Genomic DNA, 15,411 nt, shown 5'->3' on the forward strand with positions numbered 1-15,411 from the left:
TTACTATTTTAAGATGCTGATGGGAGGGCAGCGTGAGCAATGAGACCCTGGGTCGGTGGGGGGGTGGGGGTGGCAGGGAGCTGCTAGGCACGCTGGAGGGCCAGACTGCCACAACTCTGTTCAAAATACAGGTTCCATAAGACCTCGGCCAGAGGGTGTACCTCAGGGTGGAATTTCTCTTTCTCCTACCCCTAGACAGAGGCTCCACCCATGACAATGGAGATTATGAATGAGAAAAACATTTATTCCATCTCCAAAATTAGTCAACAGAATCCAAGGGTGCTGTGCATCTTCCCCCAAGGCTCTGCAATACATTCAGAGCAGCCTGGGGGCTGTGGGTGTGCTCCACGCCTCCCAACTAACGGTGGTGGGGTATTTACATAAAGCTGGGTGCTGTCGTCAGGCAAAGCCCCTTCCTGTGGCTAAGGGGTGGGAGCAGAGACAGTGCTGCCCGCCCGAGCCCGCTGGTGGGGGGCGGCACCAGCCCTGTGCCTAGGCTGTCAGGAAGGTGACCCAGAGGCACTGGCATAGAGCCCAGATCCAAGCGAGCAGACACTTCAGCAGTCAGCACGGGCTGCCGCTTGCAGAGCAGGCAGGGGGCAGGGGGCTGGGGGCAGAATGAACCTGAGTGAGGAGGAAAGGAGCCCCAGCCCAGTGCCAGCAGCAGAGCAGGGGGAAGGCCCCACAGCCTCATCTTTGGCAGAGACCCCCAGATGGCGGTGGCCACCGAGGCCTGCACGTGGCCCGGCTCCTTCAGGCTGGGGAGAAGCTAAGGCACTTGTCAAACCAGCACATCGGGCCCTTGGAGCTACTTCAGGTGGGGTTGGGGATCATTAAAAGCAATGACAAAACCCATCCAACCAAAAACCCTTCCCTAAAAAATGCCCTCGAGGAGTGGTGGGTGAAGCCCCCTGGGGCACAGGCCGAGGCTCTGAGGCCAGTAGCCAGGACGAGGAGGCAGGGGCTCTCTCTCCAGGCTGTGCGTCAGCTCCGACAGGCGCCAGGTGGATCGAGCAGGGCCGGCAGCTCTGGGAGACCAGCCTCGGGGGAGGAGTCCGGGAAGAGGGGAGGCCCCCCCAGGCGCCCTCCATCCTTCCCTTACCATCCCCGGCCGCAGCTCAGTACACGGGGGGCGGCTGGTAGCCCTCTGTGGTCTCGGCGTTCTGGGTGAAGGGCGGCTGTTGGTAGCTGTCCACAGGCGCGCCTGGGTAGGAGGCGTAGGCCGTGCTGGGGTCCAGAGTGGGGTCCACGTAGTTCTGGATGAAGTCGTCCACTCCGGCCTTGTAGCGCTGGTAGGCCAAGGAGGCCAGCACGCCCTGCAGAGAGCCCCGAGGTTTGGGTTCCTCAGCCCTCCACCACCCTTCACCAAAGACACAAGGACCCTGGCCCGTCCTGGTCCACTTACCCAGGAGAAGACAGAAAAGAAGCTGAAGGCGATGGCCGCCCGGGCCGAGTCGGCTCCCACCAGCACATATTCCGGTTTGGTGGCTGCCCACTGATTGGCAAGGAAGCAGAAGCTAACAAACCACATGAAGGTCCAGAGAGCTGGGGAGAAGGCCAGGAGGGCAGGGTTAGCTCCACGGAGTAGGCAGGAGGGCAGGCACCTCCTGGAGGGAGAAGCCTCCGGGGGTGTAAAGGGCACTGATGCAGAAGCCAGGGTGGGGACAAGATGCTATCCTGGGAGTCCCTGCTCCAAGTCCCACTCAGCTGCGGAGGGTTTCAGCAGATGGTGAGAAATCCTTCCGTGACAGCCTGTCTGCTGGGAGGTCTGGGGACCTGGAGCTACTCCCACCCCTCCCAAGCTCTGTAGTCACAGCACCCTAGAGCTCTTGGGACCACTGCCGCTCCTGTTCACCCCAAGATCAAACGGAGGTGCAGCCGGCAGATACCTGAGAAGAGCAGGTCGCTGATGACCAGGTACTTGCGGTCAGTGGCGTTGCTGATCTGGGGGAAATAGACGTCGACCACGAAGAAGAAGGCCGAGGCCAGGAAGGCCAGCACCCCGATGGCGCTGCCGAAGCGGCACGCGTCCTCGTTGCGGTTGAACACGCAATACTGCTGTCTGGACTCGTGGGTGTTGCTGTAGCCCTCACCGAAGATGCACGAGAACACGATCAAGGCAAAGACCTGAGGGGGAGGCAGGGGAAGGGCTGAGTGACTGCTACCCTCGTGGGACAAACCCCCCAGGTGGCACACAGAGTGGGGCCTCCTCTGCTCCTGCTGTCCCCCCTGCTCCAGGTCGGTGTCCCAGCCCCTCCTGAACTTGGGGAGCGAGCCCCTCCCTCTCCCTTCTCCTGGGCTATCTCCAGACACCAGTCACAAGTCACGAGGGGCATGGCCGGGGATTCCTGGACTGGGGATGGTGGGGAGTGAAGGGGATCTCCTGGGAGGGGACTGCCCGCCCAGCTGTCTGCCTGGAGGATGGGTACTGGTGGTTAGGTACTTGAAGGTTAACGGCAATCGCCCAAACTAAAGCACTCCCACTTTCAGTGAGTTTTAAACAGGATGGGTCACAAAGTCATAAAAACCCAAGCTTGGAGTCTCACCCCCATCACCTGTCTGAGTCACCTCTACAGCACCCAGCCTCTGCCTAAACACCCAGTGATGGAGGGCTCCTCCCACCTCAGGAAAGCCATGCCTCCGAGCCGAAAGAGCGTCCCCAGACCCCCACCTCCTGGAGCCCCCTCCACCTCTTCCCTGCTGGGCTCCCCAGTTTGGCCAGCTTCTTTCCTACAAGGAATTCTGGGCTCTTTGGCATCCTGGCCCCTGCCCTCCCAGGGAACCCCAGCTGGCCTCCCGCTCACAGTGGGTCCCACCCACACAGAGCACCTCAAGCTGGTCTGCCCAGCAGGCCTGTGGACACAGCTCTGCACGCAGACCCCTGGATGTACTGGGGTGGGGGTCGAGGGGGTGTACCAGCCAGAACGCTGGGAGGGGCTCCAGGCCCTTGCGAAAAGCCTCACGTCACCCGTCTCCGCCCCAAACTGAAAGGCCACCGCTCACCCCTGCCTTATGTCAGCAGACCCGGGACAGTCTGGATGCCTGGCTCCCTCTGGGACCGGCCCAGGCCTCTCCCCAGCCTGCCCTGCCTGCCTGCACAGGCCCTCTCAATAGGCTCTGGAGCTGGCAGTCACAGGCCCCACCCCCAGCTGGAGATGAAGCCGGAACTCTGGATGCTGGGAGCACTGTGCCAGCCTGACTCCTGGCACTGCCATCCCGAAACGTGGGCATCTGCTCCTGGAGTCAGACCCCACAGTCAGGCAGAGCGGGGGTGAGAGTGTCACCAGGGCAACGCGTAGGGCTCCAGTCCCAGGCAGGGGCAGGTGTGGTGTGGGCGCCGCATGCCCAGCCCTCTGCCTGCGGGCTGGCTAACAGCTTGTTCAGCTTTGGGCTCTGGTTGTCCGAGAGCACGGGACCTCCCACCAACGCCCCACCCCCGGTAACCTGGTACTGGAGCGCTCATCCAGCTCACATGGAGGGGAACATCCTGGGGTCACCTGATCTTGGATGGGGAAGCAGACCCATGGGCTGCTCTTGAGAGACTCTATTTCAGGGCGCCAGGCTGCCCCCCAACCCCACGCACCCCACGTGGCTTCGGAAAGCCCCTTCCTGATGAATTCCCCCAGGGTGGGAGTCGCGGCGTGCCGGCCACCTGTCCTGGAGCCGCCTCAAACTCCTCCCACTGCCAGCAGGGCCACGGGCCTGCTCCCCGCGGTGCCGCCCGGCCATTCCGCGCCCGGGCTGGGAGGTGGGGGGTGGCGGGACCCGGGTTCGGGGGGCGGCGGCGCCCGGGGGTTGAGGGGCTGGAGGGTCCCGGGCCCCGCTCGCCCGCCCTACGCGCGCCGCTCCCACCCCCGGGCCTCGGCCGCCACCACCTGTCGCGCTCTCAGGCTCGCAGCGGCCCCACTCCCCCGGCCTGGCGACGAAGTCGGTTCCCCGAGGCCCCGCACCCCGGCTCACCAAGCACACGGCGCGCACCACCACCTGCGGCTGCGTCAGGAAGCGCCTCAGGTCGAAGGAGCCGCCCGCCTTGGCCGCGCCGTAGGCCCCGCTCTCCATGTCGCCGTCGCAGCCGTCGCCGCCGCCGCCGCCGCCACCGCCGCCACCGCAGCCGCGGACTGCTGAGGAGCCAGCCCGCCGCCCCGCCCCCGGCCCGGCTCCTCCCCAGGGGCGTGGCCAGCACCGCCCCAGGGACCGAGGGCAAAGTCCTCCCAAGACGAGCGGCGGTGCAGGAGCGGCAGGGTTACCCCGACATCCCGGCCTGCGCTTCCAGCGGCCGACATCCGTCCAGCGGCCGCGGACTCGTTGTCCAGTCCACCTCTCGGCCGGAGTCTCGTCCCTCTGCTCTGCTGGTCCGCAGGGCGACTGGAAAGGGCCAGAGAGTTCCCAGGAAGAGAGGGTCGCAAGGAGGGCCCGCCCCCCTGCTCCATCCACTCTTTGCCCCTGCACTCCCACCTCCGCCTCCAGGAAGCCCCGCCAGACGCCGTCTGGGCCCCATCTGCCCAAGACCCAGGCTCCTACGCACCTCCTCTCTTCTCCCCCATTCTACTCAAACCCCAGGCCACAGCCTGGACCCCTCCCTGCATGGCCTGTCACTCTTTCCTCCTTTCTGGAGCTAAGCCTGGGATGTGGTCGAGACCACCGCCCCTCCCAGTTTTTCCCGAGCCGGGCCCGGCCCCAGGGCGACGTAGGGCCGTGCGTAGGGCCGACTTCCAGGCTCCAAGATGGTGTGCAGACAGAAACGAAGTTCCCAGGGTGGCCGGCAGGGGGCAGAGTTTAATACAATTCTTTCCGGAAATGGTTCAGAGCGTCCAAACTGGGATGGCTCTAGGTGTGTGTGGGTGGGGAGGGGGGCTGGTTCTCCAGGAGCCTCAGGCTGATTCGGCAGGGAGGAATTCCAGACATCATAGTTGCAGGTAAGGATTAATGAGGGGGTGCTGGCCAGGTGGGGCCCAGAGTCCTCCAGGTGAATGGGACGGTGACAGGTCAGCAGTGGAGCCAGAGGACTGGGCCACCAGGAGATGGGGTGCCACTCCAGGGAAGAGGGGAGCAGGGGTGGGGGAGGAAGCAGTGGTCCTGGGTGGGCTGGTGCCTCTGGGCCTTCACATCTACCCCACCGTCTCCCCAGACCTGGATGGACGGTGACGAGCTGCTGAGCGGTGAGGAGAGGGGCCCTCACAGAGCCCCGTCCCCCTATGGACCTCTCCTTCCCCCTACAGCTCCCCCCATACTAAATCCCTCAAACTAGCACCATGAGTATTTGATGAAGAACACCAGCGCTTCAAGAATCCAGGCTGGTGGGGCTTTTCTTCATTCTTTTCTTCATTTCATTTCTTCAAATGGTGGGTCCTTCTATAGGGGACAAGGACCAGGGCTCTCCTGGGGACTCTGCCCAGCCTGCATCTTCTGGTCACGACCTTGATGACAAAGGAGTTGAGACTCCAGGTTAAGCCAGCACACCTCCCAGCCACCCCCTCCCAAGGCCTCCAGGAATTTTATTGGTGGCAAGTGCATCAGTGCCCTGGGCAGGACGAGGGGCGTGAGGCTTAGTCACACCACGAAATAAGGTGGGGGCACTGAATCACCTGGAGGCCAAGTACTGGCCCCTGGTCTGTATACCCCCTGTTATAGAAGGGGAAACTGAGGCTCAGAGAGCTGACATGGCTCGTCCATGAGCCTAGCCTCTGGGACAGACTTGGGAGGGAGGGGCGCAGAGGTAAGACAAGGAGAGTGCCAAGGACTCCTGGACAAAGCCCACCAAAGAGGCTGGCCAGATGTTAGTGAATTGGTCGACCAAACCCACACTGGGGTCCTAGCTCAGGCTGAGACCCCCTGTCTCAGCCAGGGAGGTTTGATTTGCTCAGTCAATAACAAAACGGATGCTGAGACTGGAAGAGCACCAGCTTTCTTCAATGGCCAAAGAATGGAGAAGCAGGAACCTAGTTTGCAAATCAACTCAACCCAATTCAGTTGGAGACACCAAATACATAGGAGGGTTGGAGTAAAAGGGAGGGGTTTGGAATGAGTGGGAGGAATATTCATGAGTTATCAAAAAACAGGGGTGTGGTTTGGACCTGGAACTGATGCAACTCTCCTTTTCAGTTCTCATAGGGGCTTTTCTGGTTGTCATCATGGTGATCGCCAGCTGTCCAGGTGCTGGTGGGTGTGTCATTTAGCTAACGTATAGAGCGTGTAGTAAGGCTCTAGATCTATTGGAAGTCGAATCCTCCGCCATCTTGAGCCTAGTTGGTTCTAATTGGTTCTTGTTTTTTTTCTGTTTGCTGCTTCCTCCTGAAACTTAGATAAGAGTAATTGGTTTCTCTTCGAGGGAGGGACAGGGGTGTGATTCTGGGGAGACAGCTTTGGTACCAGAGGGGCGGGGAGGATGACCAGGAGACAGAAGTGTCTTAGGAACGAGGGGAGGTGCGAAGTTCGGAGGCAGAGGTGACCGCTGCCAAAGGCCAGGCAGGTGGGGCACACAGAGGCCTGCGTTGCCCAGAGTTGGACAGCACAAAGGCCCTGGTCACTTTACAAGTCAGTGAAGTAATAGCCTTAGAGAGGGGACCCCAGGAGGTCCGGCCCCTGCCTCCGGTCACCAGCTGGAAAGACTGACGGGGTTTCCATGGAGGGCAGAAGCCCCTGGCCCACCCTGGTGCCCCGGAGGCTCCATCCTCCTCAGACCAATAGGGAGTATTGGAGAGAGCCCCACCCAGAGGCAGTGGACTCCACGACAAGGCGGCTAGAGCATGGTCAGGGTCAGATAAAGCTGCCAACGTGCTCCATGGGCACTTGGCACACGGTAGGCCCTAAGTAAACTTTTGCAAGTCATGCATAAGCCATACGGCCCTTTCTTTGCCCTGGTGGTGTTACCGAACTCAAGTTCATGTGCCCAACACACTGTGAAGCCAAACAAAACAAAATGTTGGAGTTTGGAGCACAGAAAGTTTTACTGCGGGGCCATGCAAGGGGGACGGGGCAGGGGCGCTCGTGACCCCCCAAATTCCGAACTCCTCGTGGGCTTTCAGCAAAGCACTTTTATTGGCCAGGTGAGGGAGGGGAGCCACAGGGTATGTGATCAATTCTCTGATTGGTTGGTCTCACAGAGGTTAACATTATCAATCCTTAGGCACCAGAAGGCCCCTGGGCTACGAACCCATGATCATCAAGTAGTTAATTTCTTCCATTGGGTCGTGGGTTTTAGCATCTGAAAAATTCAGGAAATATGCCTGAGATACTGTTATCTGGGTACTTCAGAGAGGAGCTACAGCAGAAGATATGGAGGAGGGGTCTGTCCTGGGAAAGCCCCATAGGGTCCTGCTTGGTTCCAACGGCAGCCCTGCCCTACCAAACCACCACCGGCTCTGCCAAGCCAGGGCCCCCGTTGGTCCGCATAGGCCATCAGCAGTTCACTCCTCCCCCACATCCAGCACCCTTTTCCTACCTGATCTGCTTGGTCCAGCTCAGTTTCCAAGAAAAGATGGCTATGATGGAGATGAGGCAGCCAGCCAGCACGAAGGTGGGTCCCTGGGGCAGCTCTCCTGTGAAGGAGGCGGGGGACAGCTGGGCTGGACTTCCGTTAGGCCAGGCCAGGGTAGGCAGGGCTGCGTCAGGGCACCCGTCCCTGCTCTTGGCACCTCCCACTGACCTACTCAGAAGCGCCAGCTGCCCCTCTGGAAACCAAGGGGCCCTCTCACCTGGGGGCACCAGTGTGAAGGGAGTGTGCTGGACGCTGATGTTGTTTTCAGCCTGGCACCGGAACCAGGCCGACGTCTGGTTCAGTGGGAAGGAGAAGTTGGCTGGCTGCCCAGGGTTCCGAGTCTGCTGCATGTGGATGTGCCCGTTCCTCCTGACCAGTCTGTAGGTGATGGGTGGGCTGCCCGAGGACGCCTGGCAGAACACCTCTACCCTGAGGCCTGACCCCCTGTCCAACAGGGTGAAGTCAGCTTGCAGCTGGGACACCGGCTCTGGCAGGGTGGGAGAGGGCGGGAGCACAGGTGTGGCTGGGAGACTTTAATGCCCTCCCCCTAGCCAGTTCCCTCCGTACACATGCCTAATGAGCCTAGGGGCCTAACTGACTGATTGCTCCTCCAGGCAGCCTCCTGGATTGCTCCCTCCGCCTCGCGTCTGAGCTTCTACCCTACTTGCAGTGTATACCATACAATTTCATACATGTATTTGGTTTTATTTTCATGTGGTATATTCTGGGTTGCCAGACTTAGCAGCTAAAAATACAGGACACCCAGTTAATTTTGAATTCAGATTAACAATGAATAAAATTTAGGCAGTCTCTTAAAGATGAGACAGTCCAAAGAGGAAGAAGGAAACCAACATTTAACAAGCACCTTAAGAAAATGCAATTCCTCAAAAGGTTAAAGAATTACCACATGACCCAGCAATTCCACTCCTAGCTATATACCAAAAGAATTGAAAACAGGGACGCTAACAGATACTTGTACACACATGTTCACAGCAGCACTATTCACAACAGCCAAAAGGAAACAGCCCAGATGTCCATCAATGGATGATGGATAAACAAAATGTGGTCCGTCCACATAACGGAAGAGTATTCATCCATAAAAAGGAATGAAGCACTGACACCTGCTACAACATGGATGAACCTTAAAAACATTATGCTGTGGCTTCCCTGGTGGCGCAGTGGTTGAGAATCTGCCTGCTAATGCAGGGGACACGGGTTCGAGCCCTGGTCTGGGAAGATCCCACATGCCGCGGAGCAACTAGGCCCGTGAGCCACAACTACTGAGCCTGCGCGTCTGGAGCCTGTGCTCCGCAACAAGAGAGGCCGCGATAGTGAGAGGCCCACGCACCGCAATGAAGAATGGCCCCCACTTGCCACAACTAGAGAAAGCCCTCACGCAGAAACAAAGACCCAACATAGCCAAATAAATAAATAAATAAAATGTAAAAACCAGAAAAACACATTATGCTGAATGAAACACATCAGACACGAAAGGCCACATATTGTATGATTCTATTCATGTGAAATACCCAGAATTTTTTTGTTTTGCGATACGCGGGCCTCTCACTGCTGTGGCCTCTCCCGTTGTGGAGCACAGGCTCCGGACGCGCAGGCTCAGCGGCCATGGCCCACGGGCTCAGCCGCTCCGCAGCATGTGGGATCCTCCCGGACCGGAGAACGAACTCGCGTCCCCTGCATCAGCAGGCGGACTCTCTGCGCCACCAGGGAAGCCCTCATACTATTTTTTTTTTTCAAACACTCCTTCATGCAAAATCTTTGAAGTTAAGTAAAGCTCTATCTAGAGTTTAATCTACTCTCCGGGGCTCCAGTTTGCAAACTGCTACCAACAATTTCGTCAACGTGACTCTGGGGCCCAACAGTCAACGGCTCTTGGGGCCAGAATCTTCCTCCCCCACCCCCCCCAGGGAAATGTGGGTCCAGGCTTCAGGGTGATGACACTTTTGCTCCCTTCACTGTGGGGAAATGACCTTGACTTAACAGAAATGGAAAGAAAAAGCTGGCCCACCTTCATTTCCATTTCGATGGCCATTAATAGAAGCCTGATTTACATAAGTTCACAGACAGGAGCCACTTTCTTTTTTAGTGCCCTACAGGGTAGAGCACTCAGTTTTTATTCTAACAAGACTTGTGTGGGTCTTTCCTTTTGATTATTTAGTTTATGCATCTAGCCCACCCATAACGAGGGGTCTATCATTTAATTACAAATTCATCATCTGTGTCTGAACATTTGAAGATAGGATGGCACACTCAGAATTTGATGAAGCGACAAGGACACCCTGGGGACCGGAAGCTGAGCCAGGCCAGGGCTGGGGTGATCGAATGGCTGTGCAGAGCCTCCCACTGTCACTAAAGAAAGAGCGAGCGGCTTAGGGCTGTGCCCAGGCTGGGCAGTGGATTGCCGTCCAGCTGGGCTTGGAGGCCCTTCAGGATCGCCCCTACCTCTCCCTAGCTTGTTTCTGTGATAACCCAGAAGCTTGGAGATTGGAGTCCCAACCCTGGAGGCCCAATTCATTAGACCTGAGCTCGGGCCCAGGGATCTCATGAGGGTTGAACAAGCAGCCCATCTATTGAGAGTTGAATTGTGTCCTCCAAAAAGGAAGATGTATTCAAGCCTTAACCCCAGGTACTTGTGAATGGGACCTTATTTGGAAATGGGGTCCTTACAGATGGACTTCAGTAACCCATGCTGGATTAGGGTGGGCCCTAAAGAGAAGAGACAAAGACACACACACACACAGGCCATGTAAAGACAGAGGCAGTTTGCAGTGATGCTGTCACGAGCCAGGGAACGCCAAGGACTACCACAGCCCGCAGGTGAGGCTTCAGATGAAGCCTCCAGAACCAGGAGAGAATCAATTTCTGTGTGGTACTTCATTAGAGCAGCCCCAGGAAACTAGCACAGCCCCCTTACAAGTGAAGCGGGTTTCAGGAGTGAGGGGGAGGGGACAGTTATCAAGATTCCTTTGTACGCACTCACTCACACTCTGAATCTGTCCTTCGACCGGCCGCTCCCCAGCCCCCACCCCGAACATTGTCTTCTTTCATGGCAGCCCCACGGGAGACCCCAGGCTCCCAGGTCACCCTCATCTTCCTGCCCCACCTTTTCTAGGGCTCTGAAAGTCCCCCTTTACGTCCCACCTCCCCCTGTGCCCTCTGGAAGGCTGGTAGGCTCAGTTGGCACCAAATCCTGGAACCCTCAAGCTTTCCTCTCACATCTCACCTTCTACACCTAATGGAAACCAGCCTCCCCTCCCCCGCGCAGTGCCTGCACCAGTGGTATTTCAGGGGGCGGGGGGTCCTCACAGCCTTCCCAACACTGGCGTGGGATGGCGAGGGCGGGCATCCTCTTGCTATTCCTGGACCACTCTCCCTCCTCCCTCCCTAAACAGCAGACTTGAACCTCATGTCTTCAGACACTGCACCCTGCCCCTCTGGGTTACAGTTACCGAGAAATGCCCACCATCCCTTGAAGATTCTTGTGCCTGGTTCCTGCTACACGCAATACTGCACTTGCCATGATTCTTGGGGATTTCAAAATACACAGAGAGAAACGTTCCAAAATCTTGGCTCTTAACACCCAATATCTCAGGCCCAACCTCTCGTTCCCATTAGTAGTAATCAGTTGTAAGGCTGCCCTTGACTTCGCCAGTTCCCAGCTGCTCAGACCAAAACCCCCCGAGTCATCTTCCACAGCTCTGTCTTTCCCATCCCAACCCATCTATCAGCAAAGGCCTTCAGAATATACCTTGACCACCTTGCCAGGCCTCCTGGCTATCACCCAATCTCTCCTCTGGATCCCGGGAACAGTCTAAAGGCTCTCTGGGATTCTACCCTTCATCCCCACCCCATCTCTTCTCAACACAGCAGCCAAAATGACCCCAGGAAGAGTAAATCAGGTCAACCCTTCTGCTGTAAACCCTCCCATTGCTATGTCCACAGGGTCCCCCCCTACTCAACACTGCCCCCCCCCCACCTCATCCAACACTCCCCTGCCCCTGCTTCCTGTGCTCTGGCCACGCAGGCCCTTGTCCAGGCACATCCTGCTCTACCACCTCCTTCGTGTCATTGCTGGCGTGTCCCCTTCTCAGTGATGACTTCCCAGTAGATGGTGCCCTCCCTCCCCACCCCCAACCCATGTTCCCTTCCCTTCTTCCCTGCTTGCTGTTCTCTGGGACCTATCACGTTCTAGCACGCTGTAGAATGTGCTTATTTTTATTATCGTCTGTCCCTCCGGCCCCACTAGAATGTAAGGTACATGAGGGCAGGGATCTCTGTTTTGTTTCTGCACCCACCATCCTGGGGCCTCAAGCAGCGCCTGGCACCAAAGAGATGCTCAACCAGTAATTACTGAACGACTGGATAAATGAATGAATGAATGATTTGTCAGTCGGCTCCTTAGGAGTTCAGTTAGCAGGACTTGCTGGGCAAGAGTCTGAGCAGAAGTCAGGGGCCGGAGGGGGGTGGACCGGCCCTGCCCAGGTACTTCCCGGAGACCCAGAGGCCAGGGCCCTGCGCTGTTCCCCTTTTAGCGGAAACACCATGATGTGTTTGTTTTTAAAGCAAATAAGGAAATGATAGTTGAGCCCGTGCGGCACTCAAGTGAGGTCCACCCTTAAGTGGAATAGAGGCGGCTGCAGCTGCAGCCCTGAGACCAGGGAAGTTACAGGTCCAGACGAGACCAGAGGAAGGGCAGCCGCCCTTGCAGAGATGTGGAGAGGAGGAGGTGACTGACCACCTTGACTTTAAGGGTAACAGGGTCGGAAATGGGGGCAGGGGAGAGGGCAGGAGAAGGAAGGGGAGTGGAAAGACGGAGGCGGCCAAAGCTGAGGGGAGGAGGGACGGCCACCGGGAGCCTCCCCTCTCACCGGCTCTTACACCAGGCGGCTGGTGGAGAGAGGGGCCCTGACACCTTCCTGTTGCCTCTGAGAGTCAGGCAGTTTCCCCTTTGCTGGACCTCAGGGAGGGGGGAGTTGGGGGAGCCCAGACTTCCTCATTCTCTCACTCGCCCTCCTCCTGGGCCAAGGCACCCCACCAGAATGCCCCCAGCCTGCCCTGGGGTCACACCCACCCCGAGGGGCTTCTGCTACAGATCAGGCACTCAGAGTGATTGGGGTACACCTGCCTGGGACACGCCCTCTGCCCGCCTCCGCTGGTAATACCCGCCCCCCCCCACCACACACAGCCCAAGGGGAAGCCAAGCACTCTCCTTGCCCCCACGTCACTGTCCCCACCGGCTGCCTGTTGTCCCGCCCACTCCCACCTCCTGCAGAGCTTTCTCTTCTCCAACCCTCCGGGGCCCTGCAGGGGTTGAGGCTGGGGTCCAGAACCTTCCAGTGGTCTAGCAGCAGACGCCACTCACCCGCAACACCCTTCCCCCCGGCCGGCCAAGGCCTCTACCGTGGGTGGGGCCTCTGACTCCAGGGTCCCCATCTGGGGGTACTCCGCCCTCCAGCATGCTGGGAAACTCACCTTTCTCCTGCTTCGCGGAGCTGCTGGTGGCTGTAAGAGAGGGGAGGGCGGTTAGGAGAGCCCAGGGTGGAGGGGAGGCCAGAGCCCACCCAGAGAGCCTCGTCCTGAGCCCAGAAGGAGGCCCAGGACTCCACAAGCACCTTCACTCACAGGAGCTCTTTGGCGCCTGGAGCGTTTCGTACCATCAGCCCATTCCGCAGATGGGTAGAGTGGGCCCAGAGTGGTGACGCAATAACTGGCTGCTCTGAGACTCAAGCCTAAACCTTCCCCTCTCTGTCCTGTGCTTCCAGAGGTGTCTCCTGTGCTCCCTAGACCCCTGGACCCTGAGTCTGCCACCTCAAGGCCCTGGCAGCAGCCCCCTTCCACCATGTCCCTGGGCAGCTCACCTAGCGCAGCCAAGCAGAGCAGCCGCAGGACTCTCATGCCTCTGCCGCGTGGGACCCTCAGCCAGGAGAGCAAGAGCTTCCTCGAGCGAGGCCACCTCCACTCCAGAGCCTCTGGGTACCCCCTGGGTGGGTGCGTGCCTGCAGCGGGGAGATAACCGGGATGCCACAGCGCCCCAGGGCTGGGCCCAGGACAGCGACTCTCCCCACACCCCCAGGGAGTTAGGAGGGGCCAGGAGCCAAACCAGGGCTCACAGTCGCCGCCACTGCCGAGCTGTAGGACCCCCGGGGTAGAAGATGTCCGTGTCCTCACCCTGGAGTCCTCACCGGGACCCCGCCCCCACCCCAAGGTGGAGGCACTGGTAGCCAGCAAGGGGGAATTAAGCTTGCTAGCCCACTGATTTTGAGATGAGAGGATTATCCCAGATTATCGAGGTGGGCCTGATGTAATCACGAGGGTCCTTCTGAAGAACTGGTGGGTTGGACCCCTCAGGGCTGGGGGCTCAGGGCAGAGAGAAGAGAGGGAGCAGGTAAGGTGGGACTAGGACCCATCCAATCCCACAGAGGCTTTTTTTTTTTAAATGAATGAAGAGACTTTATTGAAACACTCCCTGTTTCTACACTGACACAGCTGCATATGTGTTTTTCTCCTGCTATCACAGAACGTGGAGCTTTGATTTGTACACAGGTGTCTTCCTCAGGGAGGATGTCCCACCCCCAGGGAACAATTTGCTTCCTGTGCGGGCTCTTCTCTCCTACAGAGCCTCACAGGTCAGTGGCACTCACATCCCCAGCACAGCCCGGGAACCGGCACCTGACCCAAGGCAGGCCAGTTATAGCCCTGCCCTGGGGCCCCTAGGCCCGGCTCAGGGGCACCCACTGAGGCCTGGGCGTGTTGGGAAGCTGGTCTGGTGGGATGACCCTGCCCAAGCCTGGGCACAGTGTCCTGGAGCTCCCCTGAGGACTAGCTTTGTCAGCTCGGTGGTCCCTTCTCCTCAGTGGGCAAGAATCAGCGTCTGCCCCTTGCCACCCGGAGTCCTGACTCGCACCCCTGGGGATGTGCTCTGGGGACCCACCTACCTCTCTGCATTTGGGCAAAAGCTAATCTTCTCTTAGTTTTCCTAGCGAAATTCCCTTCCAGAAAGTCTGTTCTCACTCTGCCGGGAGGGGTGTGTGGAAGGAACTGACGACTGAAGGCAGTCAGAAGGGTCCCCTCAGCTGTGGGCAATCTGTTGCCTGAAGTCCCAGAAGCTCGAGGTTTTTCCTCTACGTTGTGCTCAGGGCTTCTGATTCGAGCTGAGGCAGCTCATGAGGAGCCTCCGCCTTTTATCGGTGTGTCTGGGGAGCCAGAGTCGGAGCAGAGAATGGTGGGTGGACTTGAGGGACAATTCCCCCAGGCCTTGGTGGGACCGGGGGCATCTCTACTGCCTCACCCTGACTACCCGTCTCCAGCCATCACCTGTGTGCCCCATCAAATGAGGGCTGTTTCTCTGAGCTGTTCTGCGCCTCTTCTCCACAGGCTGCAGGTGTGACAGCACTGAGTAGGTTGCCCCAGGTGAGTCCAGGTCACCTAGATGGAGCGGAGTCAGGGTGTCCTCAAAGCTCCCCTGTCACCCACTAGACTGACATTTCGTGATTCCTGCCCACCGAGGGCCAGTCTCCTCTATGATAAATGGCCTTACCAGCACCTCCTTGCGTCACTTTCCTGGGAGGGTCCCCTGGGTGGGAATCTGTGCTGGGCTGCCTTGGCCAGAGTAGCTGGGAGCCCTCTCAGGGCTGGGTGGGGAGAGTCCGGGACCCCCCCGCCCAAGGTGGAGGCACTGGGGCTCCTGCACCTGGAGAGACCCTGGCTTCACTTACTGCAATAACCCCACGGGCCTCTCCCTGCCCACGTGTGTCTTCTTTGCTTCTGGTAGACGCTCAACGTTACCGGACCCCCGGGCTCTCCAAGCCCAGCCATAGGTGTGCTGGTTCCGCCTTCACTCTGGTTGTCCTCCTGGGCCCCAGAGCCCAGTCTAGAGGCCTCAGAGTCCCAGTTTTCACAGCTCAGGCCCGCCCGGC

At 58.7% G+C, this 15,411-nt stretch overlaps 2 protein-coding genes across 3 annotated transcripts; both read right to left on the bottom strand.

Moving 5' to 3' along the window:
• Positions 1 to 223: 223 nt before the first annotated feature.
• SYNGR2 (synaptogyrin 2) lies at positions 224 to 4,332 on the bottom strand. Of its 2 annotated transcripts, XM_032616088.1 has the most exons (4): positions 3,961 to 4,145; positions 1,890 to 2,127; positions 1,406 to 1,545; positions 224 to 1,316 (listed from the first exon to the last, which is right to left on the bottom strand). In XM_032616088.1, the coding sequence occupies exons 1-4, from the start codon at positions 4,057 to 4,059 to the stop codon at positions 1,119 to 1,121; spliced, it is 675 nt and encodes a 224-aa protein (XP_032471979.1). In that variant the 5' UTR covers positions 4,060 to 4,145; the 3' UTR covers positions 224 to 1,118. The 2 variants fall into 2 exon arrangements, with proteins under 2 accessions (XP_032471979.1, XP_032471980.1); XM_032616089.1 differs by lacking the exon at positions 1,406 to 1,545 and having other exon boundaries at positions 3,961 to 4,332.
• Positions 4,333 to 4,756: 424 nt separating this feature from the next.
• C20H17orf99 (chromosome 20 C17orf99 homolog) lies at positions 4,757 to 14,597 on the bottom strand. The gene is made up of 8 exons (XM_032616090.1): positions 14,431 to 14,597; positions 13,772 to 13,852; positions 13,354 to 13,491; positions 12,968 to 12,997; positions 7,695 to 7,964; positions 7,442 to 7,538; positions 6,075 to 6,297; positions 4,757 to 5,417 (listed from the first exon to the last, which is right to left on the bottom strand). Exons 1-7 carry the CDS (start codon positions 14,438 to 14,440, stop codon positions 6,243 to 6,245), a joined length of 681 nt encoding a protein of 226 aa, XP_032471981.1. The 5' UTR covers positions 14,441 to 14,597; the 3' UTR covers positions 4,757 to 5,417; positions 6,075 to 6,242.
• Positions 14,598 to 15,411: the final 814 nt, after the last annotated feature.

Source organism: Phocoena sinus, chromosome 20 (genome assembly GCF_008692025.1).
Source record: "Phocoena sinus isolate mPhoSin1 chromosome 20, mPhoSin1.pri, whole genome shotgun sequence".
NCBI classification, from domain to species: Eukaryota; Metazoa; Chordata; class Mammalia; order Artiodactyla; family Phocoenidae; genus Phocoena; species Phocoena sinus.